Below are 24,299 nucleotides of genomic sequence, written 5' to 3'. Positions count from 1 at the left end.
GACACTGTTCTTTGCCATAATGGATATTTGTTGTTGTTCCTCCGCTGTGTATCCCATGATGAGTAGGTAATGACGTCATTTGTGATGGTGCATAGTTAGTAGCTCAGTCACTGTTTATTTGTCAGCGTGTCAGCTTCTTCCCGTCTCTTTCCAGAATGCCCTGATAAGAGAACTGGATCACACCAAGAAGCTGATTGAGGAGTCTCACCATGAGAAGGTGAGAGATTGTTTATATAACTTTATATAAGTATGAGAGCTAAATGATAAAGATTTTTTCCCTGAATCTCTGAGTCTTCTTTAAATTTGCTCTTATTATTTTAGATACTCTAGCAATGGTGGCATTTTCCTTTAGAGGTTTCAGGCTTTGTATCTCCACCAAATGATCATTATGTCTGTAAATGTTCTCTCTACAGGAGCAGCTCCTGATCCAGATTGAGACCATGAGAGCAGAGAACGAGCAGGGTAGGAGCAGGAGCAACTCCTTACTACACGGGTAAGCCAGTTAACTAACCGAGTTCACAGTTTCGATCTCTGACCTCTCAGGGTCTTTCTGATTTAAAACTTTTGTTAGGCTTTGTATTTTTGGTTTTTGGTTTGGTTTGTGACCCCACAAAATACATTTTTGCCCATAGCTCCACAATTCATACACTCATTACAGTGTTGTTACGGGTGCTGGAAATCCTTTTTTAAATTGAATTTTTTTCAAGGTTTGAAAAGTGGTTTGATTTTGAATAAAGTGCTTCAAACTGCTTGAATTAATTATTATTACTTTATTATTATTAATTATGCTCTAATTGTATAATACATCTCTCTGACTGAATAGTTTTCTTTTTAGATAAAGAAATAAAATAAGTCAGAGAGCCTGATTGCTTTTGCTCTGTGCACTAAATGCTTATATTTGACCATGGAGGATGTTTAGGAAGCCTGTAATTATGACAAATTTTTGCATATTGGATAGAATATTGAAGTGATTTTTGAAGTGGCATTTAATCTCCAAAAGGTCAAAGGTCAACTTCACTGTGACATCATAATGTTCAGTTCTCTATCAGTCCTCTGCACTCCTCTGTAAAAACAGTCTTTAAGTAGAGACAGCATGTTTCTATCTGGAAATTATTCACTGGAATCATACATGTCAATATTGTGATAAAATACACTTAATACCTTTTATTAAATTCCTCCAAAGTCTTCTCTACATATTAAATGAGTCTAGACAGACATGGATGTAAACTGTAACTTGGCTGATTGGCGGAGGCAGAGAACCACAAGCCAGTAATTCTAGTTTTTTATGTGTTTTTCCAGACGGTCTGGACTGGGCAGCACTCCGGATTTCAGGTATCCAGTGTCGGCTTCCTCAATGATGGACAGTAACTCAGACCATTATGGCGGGGCTCTTGTGCTGAGACGGCCCCAGAAAGGACGGATGGCAGCGCTCCGGGACGAGCCGTCCAAGGTGAGCTCCCAGCTCATCTGCTGTTGACTTAACTGTTTATATACAGTACTCCAAATAAAATCTGACAATGTTATATATGTGTCTGCTACAGATCCACACCGTGTTACTTAGCCTGACACTTAAACATAGACAGTTTGACAACTTGAACTTTTATCAGAAGTTATCTAGGTTTGATTCTTTTGACCAGGAAATTGGCAAATTACTGTCAGTTGTTTTATTACTTGAAAACAAATTTTAAAAAAATCTCCCTTCCTTTGAAATCCGGATGCACTGATTTAGAAATTCCTACTAATACGATATTTAAAGTAACAAATTAGCCGATAGCAGATGCTGATACCCTTTTTTGTGTGTTTGTTTATTTTGTTTTGTTGTTATTTTTTCTACCGTTTGTTGGAATCAAAGACATCTTTATTATTAAAAAACATGACACCTTTTGCCTTTTTAATTGTCTGAGTCTGCCTGCAGATATAACCAACACCACATTTAGTGAGCGCAAATTTGACATTTGCAATTGCAGTGAATGTCTTTTAGCTGTTGGCCGATTGCAATCAGTAAAGCATATATTGGCCGATATTAAGCCAATAAATCTGTCCATCCGTACTTTGAAATAATTGAATTTATTATAAAGGTTGCTTTGTTTTATTTTTGTGTTGTCTTCTCATAACAAGTGTTATTTGTATTGTGCGCCTTTTTCCTTCTTCTGCCTGTTTCAGTCTAATAATTTGAGTTCTCTCTGATGATTTTCTCCTCTCCGTTTCTTTCTGTTTGCTTCCACTCTGGACATCAGCGACATGTAAGTCAGTGTGGTGGAGAGAGAGGTGACAGTTACTTGTGTCTGTGTGGTGCATTAATGACAAATGTTCAAGAGTCCAGCTAACGTTCCTGCTTTCTGTCTTTTTATTCTTTTCTCCCTGTGATATCCTTTTTCTGCTTTCAATGTCTATCCTCCCTGTCTGAATACTCCTGGTATCTTTATCTTTCCCTCCATTTCTCTCCGTTCTCTGTTCTCTGTTTTACACCTGTGTTGATTCATCCAGGTGCAGACTTTGAATGAGCAGGAGTGGGAGCGCATGCAGCAGGCCAACGTGCTGGCAAATGTGGCCCAGGCCTTCGAGAGTGACATGGATGCTTCAGACCTGGAGGAGGATCGAGAGACGATTTTCAGCTCGGTGGACCTGCTGTCCCCTGCTGGCCAGGCTGACGCACAGACCCTCGCCTTAATGCTGCAGGAGCAACTGGATGCCATCAACAATGAAATTAGGTACCAGCAGCTACAAGGCCACAAGAACAACTTTATCTTTTTCATCAAAAATACCAATGACTGTGATTTAACTTCCTTTATTGTCGCAGGATGATCCAGGAGGAGAAGGAGAGCACAGCCATCCGGGCGGAGGAGATTGAGTGCCGGGTGGGCAGCGGCGACAGCCTGGGAGGACGTTTCCGCTCAATGAGCTCTATCCCTCCGTCACTGTGTGCAGGTTCCTCATTGGGAGGCTCACCCCCAGGCTCTGGCCAGTCCACCCCCAGACGCATTCCCCGCAGCCCCAACAGAGAACTGGACCGGATGGGTGTCATGACCTTGGTAACACTTCCTTTACTTTCATAGGGGTCTTACCTTAAATTATTGTACACATTATATAATTTGTTTTATTATTCTATGACTCCTAGTAGCATCTAGATAGCAAAGGAGATGCCAATGAAAACTAGCCTTTAGCTAATTTACTTTTGTTTAAATATTAATATTCCAGTAAATTAAATTATATCTGTTTCCCAATGTGGATCATACAAGTATAGTGAATGTCACGTTTAAGTCTCATTTAAAATGTCTTCAGTTAAGACTCAGGAAAAAAAGAGAAAAAATCAAAGGGGGAAGGGTTTTTTTTATTTTGTATTTCAAGAACAAAGTGAAAATATTGAAAAATAAATTTAAAACCATTTAAATTTAATTTCAAAGTGGTACTTTAACTCAACATTTCATGAGGATGATAACGATGGTATTGAAATAATAGTAGAAAATAGTATTGATATATATCAGCCAGTATTCTTTATACAAAATATAATATACAGAATATATGCATAAAGACACAGTTTTTGCAATGGTCCCTGAAATTTGGTTGTCAGACACTTGTGACATATAATGGGGGCGGGATATTTTACAGTTCAACGATAAACTTAATTGCCTAAAACTACATCAAGTTTCTGAACCAGTACAGTATTTTTATTAATAAAAAACTATATACAAAAACAAATATAGAACAAAATACATATTAAACTTATGAAAAAAATGTTCAGATAAACACAGAAAGCTGCCTGCATTCTGATCTGTCAGTATAAATATACCTCTGCCAGGCAAATATCAGGACAATAATATTGGTTGGCAGATATATTGGGTGGGATCAGTTTTTTTTTTCTTATGTCTGGCAATAATTCTGAAAGTTGGACTTAATTCTTGAAACACAAAATAAAAAACTATCTCCTCACATTTTAATACTCATCCATAGGAAACACTAGTATTAGTTTCTGTCATTACAGAACTCTAATAAGTCAGAAATACAGTTGTAGATATTTTATGTTGGTGTTATGGTTTATTGTCGTCTTGTAGTTTAGATCTAAGAGTATCTATGTTCTTCTATACGTTTTAACTTGCTGATTTTCTTTTTCATCTTGATTTTGTGTATGTATGCCGTCTCCTCTCGTCAGTGTGATTAGTGCACTAATATTTTGTGTGTATGCATGAAAGTATGTAACCATATGTATATTTAACTGCCCCCCTTGCCTGTAGCACTATTGCTATGACCCCTACATCATGCAGAGCTCCCTCTCCCACCAGACAGTAACTTACCTGCCTTATGGTGCAACTGGCTTCAGTCCTCACCCTTATAGCTGTGCACCATACTTTCAGGTACCTGTAGATCTCTCCACAGCTCCCTTCCTTTTCTCCGCAGATGGGTGCAGCCACATTCTTTCATTTTTTTTCTTTTTGACATCTCAAAGTATACGACACCTAAAAACTTTTTGCATTACATTGTGTGCTAAATGCATCACTTTGCTTCTAGAATAATTGTGATTTTATTGTGCAGAGAGAGCATGTTTATGGAATCCAAAATGTAACTAAATCAGGTCATATTATGTTATTAATAAGAATAATTAGCCTCTTTACCCTAAAGACTGTACACCTTTCCCTTTTTATCATCATTGAAATGGTTTATAGAGGATTTTTCAACAGGTGACAAATATAATCAGAGAATTTGAAGGCTCAAAACTTTTTTTCTGCTCAGCAAAAGGAAGCAGCTCAATCAGCCAACATTAAAGCTGCAAGTCGTGCAAAGTCACAAAATCCAAAAAGTTAAATTCATTTTATTGTTTTTCACACTATGCAAATTAGCAAAAAATCCACTCGATGGACTTTCATGGTTCAGGACGCTTTTTTGTAAAGCTCATTGAGCTGGACTGACTTTCAAGTTAGTAGGACTTACGGTGTGAGGAGCGTGACCTTTCCAAAATTGCAGTTTTGGGCCTTAAATACAGTGTACCTATTTGCCAGTTGGACTCATGTTTCTCGGGAAGCATTTGCACGTCATTTCAAGTTATTGGTCTGAGTTTTCATGCTTCTGTTTCAGGGCCTGAACCCTAAAGAGCCTCAGAGGATTGTTCTAGAACATTGACAATACTGTGAAATGCAGTCAGCTGACTTTTTGTACAGACATCTGGATAGTGGGTGTTTAAAAGAGCTGTAGGTTCAAAAGGGACAGACTAAATAGTGAAATGAATTAAGTACAGCATGCAGCAAGACCAAAAAGGCATAAACCTTCAAATAAGATTTTAATAATCTGGTTCATTTGAGCTCTGTGTGAAAGAAGAGTAAAACCCCATGAACAAAGGTACAGGTGACAGGCCAGTGCACGCTCAGGCAGATCTTTGTCTCGTAGCAATATTACGAGATACATTTGAGTGTTTGAACAATGAGTTGGAAGGGACACACCTCTTAACTGGTGACCAGATTTTCCCTTTTATAGCTAATACTAGCAGAACAAAAACATTGTTGTTTTGGTTTAGTAAGTGGAGTGCACACACCCACCTTCTGCACCTGTGAGCTCCTCCTGCACACCTGTGTACCTCTGGTGCTCCAGTCAACTCAGTCTAACAAGCTGCTGCTTCTTTGTCATTCTGTGTTTTGTAATGTTGTCCTGTGGGCACAGACACTGCACTATGCTTTATTTACAATATTTACTCCACTGCACAGAGCCTTGTTTCAGCCTGTTTTCTTGTAGGATGGCTGTAGGCTCTCCTCTCTCACTGAAGGCCCAGATCCCAGGGTTGCATTCTTGCAAACCCTTAACCTGCAAGCCACAAACATAACGCCTAATGCCTCTGTTTTTTTCTGTTAACACTGGAGCTTGTGTTACTCATCAATCTGACCTTTCAGGAATTTGTGATCTTGCGATTTCAAGAATTGAGTCAAGATCAAGCAGTACCTGGAGGTGTTTAGTCATTGTAAGATGTCGGATAGAAAAATCAAATCACCATCCATTTCCACCAGCATATTGTTAAGACTAAGAAATGAAATCGTCATGCACTGGCTTGATTGCAGAGCAGAGTGTCAGGGATTTAAACAGTTCATGGAGTTTATTGAACTTGGGCTGTGGAAGGCTGACATGAAAGAACCGTGACTTTTAATTTGGCAGATAATCCCTGAGAAAGGTCTGTCAGATATGTCAGATTTAACATATTTCTGTTTCTAATCTTGCCTTAATAAACTATCACATCTGTCTTCAAACATCTGTGAAACTTGTCAAAAATGTCCTTTAATTCTTAAATAAGAAGACTCTCGAAGAAAAAGGAACATTTTGGATGATTAAATTAATTTGCTGCTCACCCCCTCAATTTCCTCTTCCTGTTTCTCTTTTATAGCTCACTAATCTCTTCCCTGCGCTGGCCTCAGTGTGTCAGTTGAGGAAAGGAAATGAGTGATTAGGTATTTTCCTCCTGGGGGCAAGAGAAACTCCCATAGAAATGTGGCACGCTGGTGGTTTATTTGCTCTGCTAATGCCAGGCCTGTGAGGAATGCAGAGGGGGAAAAAATCCTCCCCCTGTTCTAGATGCACGGTGGAAAATATGACGGGAAAAGCTCCGGTTCATAAATTTAGGTGTCACACTGCCTTGGCCAAGTGTGTAAGATCACTGAACTCTCTCATAGCACTGTCACCTGTGATTTCAGCACTCTGATGTTAATCAAAAGTAACCTGTTAGCTACTTGTCTGCCTACTTGGTCAACTGTTCAGATTTCAACAAGGCTTGGATTCCACTGACAAATGAGTGCCAGTGTAAAAGTCTGCACTTCTCCCTCTTATTTCCTTTATCAGTTTCCGTCTGCTAGGCTGCACCCATCCTGCCATCCTGACCCAACCTTCAGCCTGGTTGTTTTGAAGTGTCTCTCACTCTGATGCAGTGGTGCTCCTGCAGACTTTATTTTCCCAAGAAGTGCACGTCTTCACTGCACAATTAAACTGACAGTTTCTCTTCTCTGCTTTATGTGTGTGTGTTGGTGTGTGTCTCTGACTTAGGCTATCGTTATGGACATATTATCAGACCATGTAAGACCACTTAACTTGGGGTGGCTTTTCATGGCTGATAATGAGGAGGAGTTCATATAACCTGTAGTTTATGCACACATTAGGGTATGAAGACTAAGATGCAGTGAGTAAAGATGGATGATTTAATACTACATAGGACTGACTGAACCAAATCGAACTATTACAGCAAAAAAAGAAGAGTTCTGACTCTTCAAATGTTTATGTTTTCTAGTTAAGTACATAAAGAAATCACAAATACACTTTGGCTTTTATGCTTAGACATCATCTGGAAAACCAGATATTATAACCAATAGTTATCTGCTAAATTAAATAAATTTTTCATTATCAGGTGATATATTATTGGTAAGTAAATGAGAGTAAATGTGTGTGTGTCAGTGCCAGTATACATGGATAAATGTGTATGTTGTTCTTATTTCCTGCTCTCTTGTGTTTGTGCATGGCTTGGTTCCACCGCTGGTCTGTTTGTGCGTCTCACTAACTGCTTTTCTCCTCTCTTCTTTTTTGCCACGCTTCAGCCTAGTGACCTGCGCAAGCACCGCAGGAAGGTAAACTAGAGACCTGCTTTACTGGGCTCTGTCGGATACCTGTCTGTTATCCTCACTCCCTCATCTCCCAACCCCAGCCACCCCCCACACCCACCCTCTCAAATGCAATCCACATTGTTAATCTTTAGATTCTCCATTCCATCCCACCATGTACCATCTGGTACCAATTGATCCTCCTGCATACACACTCAAAATCCCATTCCTGAACATGCAAGGGTGTTGCAACCAAATCTTTAGAGGATCTTGCTGTCTTTAAGGGGCTTTTCCACCACCAGCAGCATCACAGTGTTGTACAGAAGTGAGCTGAAACAATTCATTGCAAATTCACTTTGTCTTAAATATTAGTAAATTCAAAATCTCCAGGTTTTGGACTGTTACTCAGAGGAACACTTTAGAAAATTGACATAATTTAAATTCATTTTTCAGTATTTTCTGGCAAATCTTAGCCCAAGCTACTAAGCGAAGACTCAAGAAAATAGTTTGTCACTAGTCAGATTGGTGTTGTGATACCCTGTGGTAGTCACAAACAGGATGAGAACCCTAAATCAACTTAGTACCAAAACGTAAGATTAGCAGGACATAATGCTAACTATTAAGGTCTTCAACAGGATTTCTTTCCAAAGTGTAGACATCTAAACTGGTCAGTTTGAATCTTTGTGCCTTCATTTTTTGCCTGAAATTGTCACTAATCCTTTTGTTTTGCTGTGATATTTCATTTTCTGCTGAATTAATTCCTCTAGTGTTGGGAACAGTGTTTCTGTGTCATTTGGCCATTGGGAAAACATTAGTACAGCTTCAGTTTATATTCCTGTTACATAGTTAATTAATTTAAACTGAACTGTCTCCTTTTGATACACATCACTATGTATGGACTGGTCATAATAAATCTTTTACCTCATGGTCTGTAAAGAGTAAATCTGGAATGATCCACTGGAATAACATGTGTCTTTAACTGTCATGCAGTCTGCTCAGGATGACAAGGCCACGATCCGATGTGAGACGTCACCCCCCACCACTCCACGCTCCATGCGGCTAAACAGGGAGGCAGGACATGCTGCAAGTCATGAGGACATTAGAGACATCCGAGGGTAAGACCTCCACCCTTGAACTGAAAAAATCTTTACATCTTTAGCTGCATTTCCACTACAGGAACATCATTTTAACGAGCCCTGAAAAGTCAGTCCTCGGCGGTAGCACTTTTCTTAAAGCTTGCAGCGCTGAATGTTTCTGATTGGTTTTATCTTAGCCACCATTTTTAAAAATCTGCCTTTGCAAAGTAGTTAGTTTTTGTTCACTGTGCTTTGACACCTCAACATGAAGTTACAGAAGAAAGAATATGAAAGATGAACCAATGACAAAGTCCAGGCCTTATTGAGCATTTAGACTGAGGACAAAATCCAGCATGAATTCAAAACCGCAACCGGTGTTGCACATGTGATGATGTCAATCCATTGCTCTATATGACATCATGCTGTTGCAGTTACGTGCAAAAATGATGTGCAAAAATAACCATTTTCATATGTCAGCTGACGGATTTGCCTAATCTTTGTGGGTCTTCAGTCCCACTAAAGGAACCTTTTAGTTCTGTGAAAAGTAGCTCCTGGGACTAAAAGTTCCAGGTACTTTGCGTGGAAGCGCTACTTCTTCTGATCTTTATCCCTGCCCACCATTCATCTCTCTCTGATCACTTACCGTTTGGTTCCACAGTCTGGCTGGCCTGCAGGATGGTCAGGGTAGTAACCCCAGCAGTAGTAACAGCAGCCAGGACTCCCTCAACAAAGCAGCCAAGAAGAAGAGCATCAAGTCCTCCATTGGACGCCTCTTTGGGAAGAAGGAGAAGGGCCGACCCAGCATTCCTGGCAAGGACTCCCCCAGCCAAGGTCAGACCCTAGGCACACTACAATATATTTATGTAAATGTAGTGAAGTTCCATGTTATCAGTGTTGCTGTGGCTGTGTCAAATCGCTGAACAAGGTGTTTGTTTATGTTCCCAGCTGGCACTCCTGAAGCAGAGAGCTCTCCTAAAGATGGTTTAGGAATGGGCACCCTGGGAGGACCTGCAGAGAAGAACAGAAAGCTGCAGAAGAAGTAAGTGTCCCATAAAAGATTCCTGTCCTCTGTTGTCTCCACAATTCATGTAAACTGAGAGAAAAGTTTAAATATGATGGGATGCCACGCTGCTATACAGGATGTCTACTTGTGTACCGTGTTAATCATGTCAACGTCCCTGAGTGTTACTGTGGGCTTGGCACTCCTGCTGCAGTCCAGGGCTGGCTCACACGCTCACTCCCTGCCATCTGACCCACGCTCCCTCCATCTTCCTTCCATTCCACACCCAGTCATTTCCATCACAGTCATCTGCCACAACTCTTTTATGTTTTCTTTCCATCATTCTTTAGTTTAGCGCAAAAATGTATTGCAAACACTGTAAATATTGTTTTGCTTCCATGTCAGTCTTAAATTAGCATCAGTTCATTCTTTCTCTTTATTGTTTTGCCAACCTCCCTCTTCTTTTTTTTTTATCATCCCCTTCTCATTCCATGTGTAGTCCAAAGACAGGGTAAGTTGGTTCATGTTGCTTTTGCTTTTGCCTTATCTTCTTCCCACACTTGGCTTCACGTTGACCTCACCAATAACTCTGAGGACCCCAAACAACTGTCCCTCCGAATGTCTGATGGCTTTTCCGTGCTGCTCTTTACCCTGCTTTCCACAGAGGAGCTTAACTAACAGGAATGTGTGTGTGCTGATTTTTAGTGAGTGACACATTTTCCTCTTGCAGTTTTCCTATCGGAGCATGACGTTATGCACTACAACTACGGGAAAGATAGTTAATGGAAGAATTTAACCAAATAGTTGGCATTTTGTGAGTTTTCTTGTCCATAAGTTTGATAAAAAGCACATAAAGCACTTCAGCTTAATCTGTGTTGCTGTAAATATCAGAATTTAACTGAAGCTAATTTGTCAGTTAAGCTTTTGGACATATCTGTTAATCTTTTTATGATGGCACATCTGCCAAACAGAGGATGGGCTTCTTCTCTAGCCATGCTCTGTGGCATACAGCCCCATCTAGTGGCCAAGTACTGCATTCTTCATTTTATAGTGTCATTTAAAATGAATTGGAAGAACTTTAAGAGAACCTGAATCCAAATCTGCCTTCCATCATCCCTAGAGACCTGCAAGGATTCTCTGCTAAATGGCATCGTTCCTTCATTACAAACTGAGAATGTGCATGAAATGGATGTACAGAACTTAGAAAGCCGTTGCAAAGGTTTTCCTGCTCTAAATACTTCCCCGTGTGCATGTCATGAACCCTACAGTTGTAGAGGAATGCATCCATACTAAAGTAATTTTCTAAGTGGACTCTCAAAGCACTGGTTCTGGGAGAAAACTCTACTGACTAATAAAGTTCTTCAGTCCTGAAGCCCTGGCTGTGACCCTCGGTCATCTCCCAGAGGCTTAACAAAAGATCCATCTGGTTAAACCTGAAGAGTCGACACTTGAAAAACACAGAGGAGGTTTTAATAAACATTTCTGGTCTCTATAGTCCAGAGTGTTTTTTTTTTTAAATAATGACATTCTGTTTAAGGTTTTCCAGATGAGCATGTCTCTGTTCGAGTCTTCCTGGGTTTCAATTTCTTTGTTTTCTCTCAAACTCCTGCTCTCTGGTTTGAGTATGCATGTCAGTTGATGTCTTCGGGTTTGTGTTCATATGTTGATGATTGCATATTGGGAGTTTATGATGGGCTCTGTGGATTTCGGTCTGTGGCTACACGTGTGTGAGTGTGTTTTTGGGAGATGAACTCTTATTGCGTATCGGCTTTAATATATATTTTGTGTCTCAGGCATGAATTACTGGAGGAGGCTCGCAGGCAGGGCCTGCCATTCGCCCAGTGGGACGGACCAACTGTTGTGGTTTGGCTGGAGGTACGACAGACACAGTTGATGTGAAAACCTGTCAAACCACTAACATGTCTATTAGCAGGGCAGCTACTGGTCCTGAAAAAGATGTAAAATGTCACATTTACTGATGAGATGCCTTTAAACGTATTAAAATGTCTTGAATTGTGACTGGAATGGTTGTTCATATTTATTTATTGAATACTGTAAACATTAGGGGTGCAAAAAAAATATTGATATACTTGAGTATCATGATATTATGTCTTGTGATACTGTATTAATTCTCAAAAAAGTGCATTGTGATATTGTGATACATGCAAAGATTTTTGGCGGTGGTTCATTTTGAGTTGAGTTGTTTAAACTCCCAACCGTTAGACAGCAGTGTTATATATCTTCACTGTCCTGATTGCATAAAAAAGGTAAACTTTGACGCAGATTTTAATTTTAGTTTACTTAAAATTAGCTGTTTTCCTAAAATTGGCTTTACAAAAAGCAATATATCACCCTAATATACTGTACAGTACAATATACAGTATCATAACTCTTATGTATTGTATCATCAGACAGCCCTACAAAGCATCATCTAAATATAACATTTCATCTTTGGCAAAATCTACATGAGTTTAATTTGAATGACTTTGTTATCCTGTTACAGTCTTATGTATTGTATTGACTCATATGCATTTACTCAGAAGAATACACCTATATTTTCACATTTGATGTTTATTTTATTCATTAAATTTAGTTAAATAACAGCATTAAGAAGGCTTAAAAAGCTTGTTTTGATAGAAATAGGTTAACTAATGGAAATGTCTCTCCTCTGCCCTCCTCTTGCCAGCTGTGGGTGGGCATGCCAGCCTGGTACGTGGCTGCATGCCGTGCCAACGTGAAGAGCGGAGCCATCATGTCAGCGCTGTCAGACACAGAGATCCAGAGGGAGATCGGTATCAGCAACCCGCTTCATCGTCTCAAACTTCGCCTCGCCATCCAGGAAATCATGTCTCTCACCAGCCCGTCTGCCCCGCCGACCTCGAGAACGGTATTTGTCTGTCGGGTTAATGTGTTGACAAAAACACACAAACTGTAACAAATAATATTTGAGATACTTTGTTCTGGAAGTCTTGATGATTGCTCTTAGCTCTCTGCTCTCTACACATTCCTGCCATCTGACTGAGCATGACACTTTTATTGCATTAACATTTTAACTACCTAAACTTAACATGGACTAATGATGGGATCAACCTTGATTTAATTCTTTTGCTAACAGTGATAACAAACAACAAATGAACAAAATTTTCTTGCTCTTCTCTCCATCCCGCTCTCTGTCTGTCCTTTCATCACTCTTCCCTCTTTGCACACTGCTCTCACTTGTGGTTGGGGGGTGTCAAATGATCAGACCACAGGAAACGTTTGGGTCACACATGAAGAAATGGAAAGTTTGGCAGCCACACCTCCCACGGTTAGTCTACCCTGATTGGCTGGACGCTGGTGGCGTCTCGCTTCTGTGGTGACTGTCGAGGCTCGTTCCAAGTTGCCTTCAGGACAGCATCACTCACGGCATGCTTATATTAATATTTGACACTTCAGTGTGATTGATCAGTCCGTCATTAATCTGAAAGCATGGAGTCTCCCTGGGCAACTTGAAACAAAGCCTCATTCGCTCTCTCTGCTAGTTTGTAGTTCTTCTTTCCTCCTTGTTGGTGTTAGTATTTTCTTGTCTTATTTTCTTGTTTTCTTTAGACCTTGCATAATGTATGTGCGTTTCTGCTTTAGTATTAGTCAGTAGTTTTGTGTGTGTACGTGTGTTAGTGATGTGTAGTTACCTGCTGCTAAGTTTACTGCAGTTTCTGCGTTTCAATAAGTTTGAATAAGTGGTGTTTGAGTCAGCCAGAACAAGATTTCTGAAGTGTTATAAGAACAAGAGAACATAAGCATGACTGCTCCCTACCACTGTCACCTTTAACTGTTACCTTTTAAATTTATTTTTAATATAGCTGCTTCTGTAACAGTGCAATGTATTAGGGTTGGGCTATATGATGGTATATACAGTGTGACAAAGATTCTGCTTTACCGTTTACACCAAAGTATCTTCTGACTTCAGTATATCTCATTGCATTGTCTGCTGTGGGCAGTCTATTGCCATATTTCCACTGCTGGTTTGACTCAGCTTAACTGGCCTTGCTTGGACCTGTTCTTTTGTTGGGGAGGGGATTCAATTGGCAGAAGTTGTGGATAGCACCTGGTACTTTTTTGTTATCACCCCTGTTAAGGTTCCAAGCAAGCTGAAGCGATAGTAATTGGTGGGCACTGTGATTATTAATAGGATGTTAAATAAATCCCTCATTATTTTAATAGCCGATTAATCGGTTTGAGTAATTAATTTTGTGGTTTCTTTAGTCCCCTCATCTTAGGCTTTGGGAAACACTGACTGAGCATTTTTCATCATTTTCTGACATTTTAAAACAAACAACTACAAGCCTTGGAGTCTGCAAAAAACGTGCTGTGCTCTGTTTAGTTGCAGTTGAAAGGATCTCCAAAGGAAAGGATATCCTCCATTGTTTCTGTATGTTTGTGTTGCATTGAAGATGATGGAAGTGGTGTCGGTGGGTCAGTCGAGGACATTCTTCTCTCTGGTCCTAAATAATACTAATACTATAATACAGTGACGGGACACTGTGCTGTATGAGAGACCTTAAACTGAGGTCCAGACTCACTGTGGTCATTAAAGAGTAGGGGGTTTCTTAGTGTCCTGGCAAAATTTCCAACCTGGTACCAGAAGCATGTTCAGTTGAACCAAAGCCTGCAGTGGAAACATGGCCAATGAGCAGGTCTGCTTTATAGCAATATTGGATATTTGAATCTTGTTTGTAAGGTATTGAATCAACTAGATACTGTTTTTTAAACTGTATATTTTTATATACTGATATGAAACAACAAAATAACATAATAGCAGTAACTCATATTGCCCACTCCTAAAATTAATTATTGTTTTTTTAGCATTTAATTTCTTGTTTGATGCCTTGCTATTAATTTGTTTGGCTTGTTGTTATTTTACTTTGATATTTTCCACATGAAGCTGCTCTAACCCAGCACTCCTGCCTCACTAACCCCTCGCCTTTCTGTTCTTCTCACCATGCTCACTCTAACCATGCTAACACCAGGAGGATGACGAGGGTAGCTGGGCGCAGGTTTGCACACATTACCCCCCAAAAAACCCACCTAAGCTCACTCTCTTATTTCTACCATACTCAACACCATCTTTTAGTGTGTATTTATTGTTTCTAAGTGTCTAATAGAGAAGATGTAGTTTTCTGTCCGTATTTATTTGTGGAACACTTTTCACTGAGGGTGCGTTCACAACGAGCATGTTTGGAATGATCCGTTCAAATTGTGCGGTTTTACTTCTTAAGTTTGGTTCATTTATGCAGCAGAATCTGTCAACACTAATTACTACTGTGGTTTTTGTTGATTAGTAGTTAGAACACGGCCCAAACCAACTGCAGGAAAAAAAACTCTGAACACGAGGTTTTATACTTTTAAGGACATGACCATCTTAGAAACACCATTAAGGTGAAGTGCAGGAAAAAAAAAGTTAGTAATGCAAACGGTACGACAAGCCTTTTCATTATATTTTAAACCACGGACCCCACGTGGCAATACCTTGCACTTTAGATGGGGAACAGGATTCTGATAGATCTTTAACATTGCAGGCTGAAGATCCTCTGCTCCACAAAGCCTATGACGATGGCCAGAGGCAAAATTAAAACCAAGTAAAGAGGCTGTGTGTTTTGAGAAAACAATAACCAGACATGCTGCAAATCCTGAAAATTCAGTGCATAATTTTTATTCTTTGTTTTTTATTCGGTTTAATGTATTTTTTGTGTACCATTCACACCATCGCTGCTTGACTTCTTAGAAGCAGTTCAGAGGTTTCCATCTAGTGGTTGTCAAGCTGAAGGGCAGGGATGAGGTTTCAGCAGGAAACCTGTGGTGACTGTTTTGTCATGACTTGTGGTTACAGTGCAGCAGTTCAGGTTTCCTGTGTTGAAACCCCAGATAGTGATAGAAGATATGCAGATACTGCACAGAGGTATAACTCGTACAATAAAAGCCTCTCTGAACATTGTAATCAATTAAATGTTAAGGAAAGTTAATTAACATTTTAGGCTCACTAGAACACAGTCAATCCTCAGTAGACATTTCATGACATTAGATTTAGTTATGTCCAATATGTCACCTGTTACAACAAGATTAAGACCATAGTTCCACTTATCAAACCCTCTGAGTGATTCATAAATTTCTAGTCAGCGTTTTTAAGCACCATAAATGATTCTTGATGAATAAAAGATTCTTATTGATTCCATAAAGTTCAGAAAACAGTAGTATGTAAGGAAAAATAAAGGTAAATTGAGGAATGTTTGTGAATATTATGTATTTATAAAAGATAATCTAACTGGAAATTAATTAGTCTAATAAAGCACTTGTAGCAGACAAATTACTTTATATTTACTGTAATGTCATTTGTATATTAACAGTTGACCAGCACACATTTTTAGTAGTAAGCAGGAAAAAGAGATGGTCTGTTTATTATACAGAGAAATAAGTGAGCAGGTTAACTGTATTCATGATAAAAAAAAAAAAAGAAATGCTTCAATGTACAACAGATTATTACTCCACTATCCTGGAGTAATAATTATTTTAATAGATAAATAAATAAACTCTTCTCACACATGAATATGTGTTAAGCCATCTTTTCTCTGACCACAGACGTTGGCGTATGGAGACATGAACCACGAGTGGATCGGTAATGAGTGGCTGCCCAGCCTGGGTTTGCCGCAGTACCGCTCCTATTTCATGGAGTCCCTGGTGGACGCCCGCATGCTCGACCACCTGACCAAGAAGGACCTGAGGGGACAGCTCAAAATGGTGGACAGCTTCCACAGGTAAAACACAACAATTAAATAGTAACTCTGGTGTTATTTTATCAATTTCTTATTCTCAATGAAGAGACCATAATCAACAATGAATTTACGTCATATAGGAAGTCTTGTCTGTCTATCCAAAGCTTGATATAGTTTATAATCTACACCATAGAGCAGCATTGTTGTCCAAAACTGTTAAACATAAACTGGGACTGTCTTTTGCTAAGGTAACAGCTGTTTGTGTGTGTGTTTAACAGGAACAGTTTTCAGTGTGGAGTCATGTGTCTGAGGAGACTCAACTATGACAGGAAGGAGCTGGAGAGGAGAAGAGACGAAACTCAGCTCGAGGTTCAAGGTAACAGACACTCTGCTGATTTACAAGCACAGCTAAATTCCACTGATTCAGTAACACAAGCACACCCTTATGAGTTATATCATTTCTTTAAATTACACTTAAAGACACAGTGTTATATGTCATATGACTTTATACTCAAGCTGGATTTCTGTCCTGTTCTGTCGTTTCAGATGTGTTGGTGTGGAGTAATGAGCGTGTGATCAGCTGGGTCCAGGCCATCGGGCTGAAGGAGTACAGTGGAAACCTTTATGAGAGCGGAGTCCACGGAGCGCTGCTCGCCCTGGATGAAACCTTCGATCACAACGCCCTGGCCCTCCTGCTGCAGATCCCCACGCAGAACACACAGGTACACAGCCTGTCGCTTACTGCAGTTTTTAACATCATGTGAGGTACGATCATGAAGTCTTATGTTTGAGGTTCAGACAGAAATAAATGATTCACTGCGGACTAAAAACCAATTACAATCACATCAGAGTAGCTGCTCAAGATCTCAAGAGGAAGATGTGATGCCAGCCTCAGGGGGTAAGACTGGCTGTGATAGAGATGTCAGTGTTGCAGAGATGCTCACAAGTCCAAGTCAAGTCTCTTATGGCTGTACTGATTCTGTTCTATGTTTAGAACAGTGCATATCTATATCTAAGGAACTCAAAGAATGTACTGTATCATCAGTCCTTTATCTAGTAGGGTACAGTATCAGCACTGATGAGATGTTTGATATAAGATCACTTTAAACAGGCTATTGCAATGGAATATCAACAAACTCGTAATGAAAACTTTCCTTCAGAGTTGATAATTGTGTTTTGCCTCGTAACATAAACTTACAGCTACTGTACAGACGAGGTATTGAGGTCCTGCTTAAAGAAGAAAGGACTCGCTTCTATGTTGCTGAATCACAGACCTCGTCCCTCATAGCAACTGTAGCCCAGTGTAATGGTAACCTGATAAAGCCTGGAACCTGTCTTTAGCTGATGTGATCTCTCTCTGGTTTATGTTAGCCAGCAGATGGTAACAGCTGAATGTGGATGATTAAGTCAGCCGACCAGTAATAGTTGTGGCAAAGCTGCTCCATGTGTGACAAGCAAACTCATCCCATCTGTTCAAAATATTCAGCCGCCCAATCAAGTTAACCTCCTCTAGCCACAAAGCTAGAAGCAAGCTAACATTAGATAGCTGATACTGATCTAAACGTCTTTGCTAATTGTTAATAGGCACTAACATTAACTTTTACATGTAGTGACTCACCTGTGCAGGTAGGTGTACAGGTGTTTGATGAACTGTTATACCACAGTTGTTGCATTTAGCAATTCTTTTGTTTTTGTTTTGGCCTTGTGTTAAGTTATCATAACCAAAGCTTGTGACAAATGGCATAGCAGCTGCAGGTGTGTTCACCTTGGTGTTGTTGCTACAGCTTACAGACCGTGCCCTCCAGATGTGAACAATCTTGATGTTACTTTTTTAGGCAAAATTACACTAAGAAACTGTCTGTCAAGATGAGTGTCATTCCCTCCCTCATTATCATGCACAACACACAAGTCCCAAAGTTGATTTGAGTTGATTCTCAAGTCACTGTGTGCGCAGCTCAGTTCATGTCACAATCTCTCTCGTATGGTTAGATTAGTATTTCCATCGAAGCTAAATTGTGTGATGTACAGTTGGCTGATGTGGCCAATGAAAGTCAGAGGGATGCTGCTGCTATCTCCTAAAAAGTGGGTTAGTCTGTAGAGTTAATTTAGAATTAAATGGGAGCTTTGAATTGAGTAACAGTCTGTGCTTTTCCTCCTCTTGTCTCTTTTCTAGGCCAGAGCAACTCTTGAGCGTGAATACAACAGTCTACTGGCCATTGGCACAGAAAGGAGAATGGAAGAGGTGACAAACATTCACACATAACACACACAGTAACACAATTTGAGTGAGAAATTATCTGTGAAACCATCCTCCTCTCTTTTACACACCTCTCTCGATCTTTTCACCCTCCTCTTCCACTAGGATGACGATAAGAACTTCCGCCGAGCTCCCTCATGGAGAAAGAAGTTCAGGCCCAAAGACATGAGGGGGATGTCCTTGGGTGCGTCAGACACCCTGCCTGCCAATTTCAGAGTGACCAGCAGCAGTGCGGCATCTCCCTCCACGCAGCCAAAGAGGAGCCCGATGGACGGTAAGCAGAGGAAAGAGTGCCAGAAGTGTGTGCACGTGTGTGATAATGCTTTGTCACTGCTGCTACTTAACTCCAGTAGAACTTCTCTGCTGTGTCGTGAATGAGCCCAGACTCCTCATGTACTCTTAATTCTTCTTGAATGGCTTCTTTGCTGCTCTGCTGTTTGTTTATGATGCTGTGGCACTAATGGCATGTTCTCTGCATGTGATTCTGCCAACATGGACACACAGGAAGTCAGTCTATACAGAGGCTGGACACTGCCACAGTCAGGACCTACTCTTGTTAACATACAACGGTAAGATCACACACATCAACTGTGACTGAGAAGTAAGAGAAGTAAGGATGCTCCGATTGTGATTTTTAAGCCTGATCATCAATAGCTGAAGCAATGTTTGCAGATATGATTAAGTCTATTTGAACCCTTCTGTTTATTGTATATTAAGTATTAGGGATGTAATAATACCAAAAACTCAAAATATGTTAACACCACTATAAAAAGTCTGTAATACCGTATGCTTTGCTTTCCTGTCATAAAGTGAAAGTATTCAGCCATGATATAAGCATGTGCAAAAAATTTTAATACATTTTCTTTTGCAATCAATGTTTGAATTGTGTAGGTACAATTGCTAGACAAAATAAAATAAAAAATAATGACATAAAATAACTGACTGTGTAATATCATGATCCATCATCATCATAGTCCAGTACAATATTGAGACATTTTTACTACGTGGTATTCAATATATCTGTTTATTTATACTTTTACACTTAAAAGGGATGTAAAAATAAAAGTTTAAATAAAATATAATACAACTTGAAAATGATCACTGTACAAAAATTGTCGACTTTGCCTGTAAGAATTTGATAACATGTTTTAAAATACATTTTTTAACTCTGCAGATGTAGACATGAGTAGGATATTGTTAAGATTTTATCATTTAATCATTAAAAATGCTAAGGTGAAAAATATGAAAGTCATGACAGATGTAGGACTGTGTATTTCAGAGGAAAAAGTAGAAACTTTCCTTATTTAAATCACCTTTGTGGCCATCTGAGTAGAGTTTACAAGGTGCACTTGAAGGCACCATGACGTCCCTGTCCCCATGTGTCTAAAACTTATTACTTATTATTACACTTATTTTGGTGCAGAAATGTCACCGCCAGTGTGACTGAGCACCTTCCAAGATTTAGTCACCAAACGAAAAATCTACCCTTATTTTGCGGCTGTTAATTTCCTCACCTGATCGGCTCCTCTCATCGACCAATAACAGTTAGTGACCGATCAATCGGAGCACCCTTGAAGAGAAGCATGTGTGCACTCAAAGCATTCAGTATGGCTGTTAGCTCACTGCTCTCTTTTTCTAAGCAGAAAGCAGCTGTCTTGTTCTGCAGTTCTCAGCTCTAATAACGCACGTTGTACGCCTCTCCTCTCTTTCCTTTTGTTCCTCCCCTCCACCCCACCCATCCACCCACCCATCCACCCATCCATCCACCCATCCACCCATCCACCCACCCACCCATCCATCCATCCTGGCTTCTGTCCTGCTTCCCCTCTCGTGTCCGTTCATCTCTCTCTTCCCCTTCTCAGTTTATCCTCATTATTTCTATAGGTAACCGCTGGTCAGAGGATGAAGGGGAATTCCCTGCATTCAAGACCAGGATGATGAACTGAAATGACTTGCAAGGACACTAAAAAGATGTTTTGTTTTTGTCACAGAGAAAGACCTTACTCACCAATCTCAGTATCCCTAGAGGAAACTTTCTAGATTTATCTACATTTGTTATGATATTTATGTAAACCAATGGGACATTTTAATTGATTTTAGAATTACTATGTAATCCTTTTTGCCTCTATCCCCTTAATCAACCCACTTTTTTTAAAAAAAGAAACTTTTCTCCACTGTGCCCGTATTAAGCTCAGCTCTCAGATGTATGTAACTGAATGTTTCAACTGTCTGGAGTTTGTATATTTCTACCAACAGACATTTTATCTAATCTTTTTTATAATCCTGATTCTATTGACCAGATGTATGTTTTTTTTCCTCCTCTTTGATTTGAATTCTAATCATTGAATTTTACGCTTAAGTGACTTTGATATGTGATATAACTTAATTCATATCCTCTGCCCTTTTTATCTGTTGTAATTTTTGTAGCTTATTACCTGTGATTTTGTGTAAATGCAGCTCTTAGGTCAAAGGATGTGTGAATATCAGACAAATTGCTGGAGTTGTCAGACTGTTTCACAAACTGCTCAACACTGTGAGTCATCCATCGCCGATAAAATAACTGCTGGCAAGCCAGGTGATGGTGGCGACAGATAATATCATGTGAAACACACAGTATGTTTTCCTTTTCTCTCTCTTTTCTCTTCTTTTTTTCCATATCTGCGATACCAAAATGAAACTCTTGAATTTTAAGAATTTAAGCCATATAACAGTAGCGAAAACTAAACAGAGGGCTTCTTTCGGATGCAAGTATAAACAGAATTCGAGGTTCTCTCTAGCCGACCTTGCATGCAGAAACTTCTCCACTTATCCCCGCCCGGCCACACCCCGACAGCTCGTCCCTTTAACAGAAACAAACCTCCCTCACCTCTGGAGAAACACGCACACACAGGCTCACCTGTACAGGAGGACTTGAAACGTACAGACGAGTCGAACGTGTGGCGACTCCTTCGATGGACCAACTTCACTGAGGCCTCAGTCGATCCCCGCTGTGACTAGACGACCCTCAAGGCGGTGCGATCCACCCACCAACCTTTTTTAAAAACACTTTGTACGAAGACTTCATATCAAGCCTTATTGTTTCTTAACTCCTCTCTGTCGTCTGTTCTTATTTATTATCACTCATCCACGTTGTGTTTGGTCACTTATACTTTCATAGCTGAAGCCCCAGTTTGCTCCTATGAATGTAGCAAAGCTCCTCACGTCTACGTTTGTCCCGTCAACACGGGTTCCCCCGTTCGTTCTCACAGCGAACAACGAGGAACCGAAGAGTTTTCTTTCACCCTTCATGTAGTTTAAAGTAGAAACGCTTCTTTTCTCTGTTTGTGATTTAGTCATTTATGCACAATGCAAATCATGTTGCTGTTGTTTTATTCCTGCTCTTCCCGGCGAATCTTCTGATCTTGTAACAATGATGTACAGTCTGAGTACTTATAAACTATTTTTATCACAATATTATTTATTGCTTACTTTCAATAAAATACTGAAACTTATTTTCCACTGCAGAAAAAAAAGACTGAAGCTTGTCCTTTTAAGTCTCCTAACATTTCCTGTCCTGTGTTTGGTTTCTTGTTGCTCTCAGACATTTTGACAGAAAAACAGAGTAAAGAAAATGGAATTAAGAAATACTGAGTGTGACTGAATGCATTTTGTCGTGTTAAATAGGGAGCATCTAATCTCACCTGCCTCAGGCCTTCAGGCTGTGTTACAGTGATGAGTGACCTGTAATTTCTGAATAATTTCCCAGATTTCATCTGATTAATACTAATTATAGAGAACATTGAAGTTTGAGACAATGTCTGTACACTTTAGATAAATCAATTCCATTTACTCGCTGCTGTACCCAGACAGTCTTTTAGTCAGTGCTGAAGAAAAATGTGGAATTTGTCTACAGACAGACGTGGAAGAGTATTAGTACCAGGCATGAGATTTTTTTTTTTGTGTTGAGTTTCAGAATAAAGTTGAAATTTCAGGAATTAAGTCAAACTCATGAACTTTATTCTCAACATTTCAACTTAACATTTCTTCCTCCTCTAATTATTTTTTTCTTATGTCTGAGACAAACACTTGAAGTTCACATTTGTTCTTGAAATGCAAAATAAAAATACCTTCCTTCTCATTTTTTTAACCTCATGCTAGGCTCTTCTGTAGACAAGCACACAACTGAGAAAAATTTCCTATAAGTAAAATTAATTGCATTGATTGTATCTGCTATTTTTCCTTGAATTAGAGCCAAATTTAATTGATCTTTCCAGGAACGTTTATCTGAAATTGCAGTAGCTACTGTATATAAACCCCACCTTGTAATTTTTCACATTTTGTGATCTTAGAAGAATGAACTAAAGGGTCAAAATTTAAGGTTTCTTTCTGCCACTGATCAACAGAAAAACCCCTCAGGTTGAAGTAAAAAATAATCTGCTAAATTAATGAGAAATATTAAATGAAAAAGGTTAGTGAGCATCAACTGTCTAACAAAAAATGTGGAATTTTGTCAATTTTAAGATAACTTGTTTGATTTGTTTTTATAAATTAAAATGGTTGTGTAATTGTATAATTTTGAAAACATTATTCAACTTTCAGTAGCCACAGCTGAGGTCATAACAACATGAAACAATTGATTTGTCTGATTTTTTTCCCCACTCATCTGTTACCTGAGAAATCAAGAACAGTCAAAGAACAAACGTTGACTTTTGACACTGCACTTATTCCCAGGCTAACAGCTTTCTTAGAACCTTCTTAGAACAATTCTGGCACATTCCAACAGAGAGCAAGGTTATCTCAGAGTTTATGAGGTCATATCCTGAAAATGGACTAAACATGGGACTAAAAGGTGCCATTGTGAAACGGGATTAAGAAAGATCTAAGAATGTTTTATTCCTGGGCAAAGTGCAGTGGCCTACAACACAACACATCATTATTTTTGTCAGACAGGCCTGGTTCAGGGGTCTGCAACCTTTATATCAAATGAGCCATTTGTGGTCACAAAAAAAAAAAAATGTCTGGAATCGCAACAATTAAATTCTCTCTTTCCCTAAAGATTTTTCCTTCATTTAAATTTGACTTTCTTCCTTTTTTTGTAGTAGTAATAAAAAAATAAAAAATAACAAATAATAGCAACAATAACAACAATAATAACAATAATAATAGTAAAAAAAAAAATAAAATACAAATCTTTAGTTGAAATAATTCAATTTACTTAATATTTACGTTTCTTCTTTATATGAATTTTGGGTTTTCGAAACACCCCCCCAAAATTAAAAAGATAAATTAAATAAATAAAAATTGGTCACAGCAAAATGCAAATTTTATCCATCATTCACTTTCACCTCAATTAATTTAATGATTTTTATATATACACAAAGAGGGAAAATTAATTAACACAGCAAAAGATTTGCAGTTAGGTAAAACTTCAGAACTTAAGGTCCTTTTTGTAAAAAGCTGCTTTGAGATAAACCATTTGAGGCTGAAAGAAAAACGGCAGACTGTAAAATAACTTTTTTGTTTTGGTAGAATTTTAATCAGAAAGGAGAAATGTGTAAAGGAGAAATTAGGCGAAATTAGGCGTCTCCCATCTCTATTTTTGGTAAATGTCTTCTTCCATTACATTGTACAATAGAACTTAGACACACTCAGTCTTTTTCATTATAAAGATCATGT

General features: G+C 39.1%; 1 protein-coding gene across 11 annotated transcripts in view; it reads left to right on the top strand.

Annotated features, from left to right (window-relative positions):
- The window catches only part of ppfia1 (PTPRF interacting protein alpha 1), a 55,646-nt gene extending 33,557 nt beyond the window's left edge, over nt 1-22,089 (top strand). Inside the window, exons 12-32 of one of the 11 annotated variants that reach the window (XM_084717632.1) lie at nt 155-217; nt 414-493; nt 1,300-1,450; nt 2,488-2,711; nt 2,801-3,032; nt 7,560-7,589; nt 8,553-8,677; nt 9,297-9,469; nt 9,584-9,677; nt 10,138-10,149; nt 11,432-11,513; nt 12,325-12,525; nt 12,883-12,945; nt 14,648-14,674; nt 16,254-16,429; nt 16,666-16,763; nt 16,934-17,109; nt 18,561-18,629; nt 18,750-18,918; nt 19,149-19,213; nt 20,529-22,089. In XM_084717632.1, coding sequence (XP_084573758.1) covers nt 155-217; nt 414-493; nt 1,300-1,450; nt 2,488-2,711; nt 2,801-3,032; nt 7,560-7,589; nt 8,553-8,677; nt 9,297-9,469; nt 9,584-9,677; nt 10,138-10,149; nt 11,432-11,513; nt 12,325-12,525; nt 12,883-12,945; nt 14,648-14,674; nt 16,254-16,429; nt 16,666-16,763; nt 16,934-17,109; nt 18,561-18,629; nt 18,750-18,918; nt 19,149-19,204 — 2,301 coding nt within the window. In that variant the 3' untranslated portion in view covers nt 19,205-19,213; nt 20,529-22,089. Of the gene's footprint in view, nt 1-154; nt 218-413; nt 494-1,299; nt 1,451-2,487; nt 2,712-2,800; nt 3,033-7,559; nt 7,590-8,552; nt 8,678-9,296; nt 9,470-9,583; nt 9,678-10,137; nt 10,150-11,431; nt 11,514-12,324; nt 12,526-12,882; nt 12,946-14,647; nt 14,675-16,253; nt 16,430-16,665; nt 16,764-16,933; nt 17,110-18,560; nt 18,630-18,749; nt 18,919-19,148; nt 19,214-20,506 lie in introns of all 11 variants that reach the window. The other 10 variants (XM_084717550.1, XM_084717467.1, XM_084717799.1 and 7 more) reach the window with 10 other exon arrangements.
- The last annotated feature ends 2,210 nt before the right edge of the window (nt 22,090-24,299 follow it).

This window comes from Lutjanus erythropterus, chromosome 1 (assembly GCF_056507025.1).
Source record: "Lutjanus erythropterus isolate fLutEry1 chromosome 1, fLutEry1.hap2, whole genome shotgun sequence".
In the NCBI taxonomy this organism is placed as follows: domain Eukaryota; kingdom Metazoa; phylum Chordata; class Actinopteri; order Lutjaniformes; family Lutjanidae; genus Lutjanus; species Lutjanus erythropterus.
The sequence above is the reverse complement of the archived record's forward strand: the minus strand, read 5'-3'. Positions and strand labels throughout refer to the sequence as shown.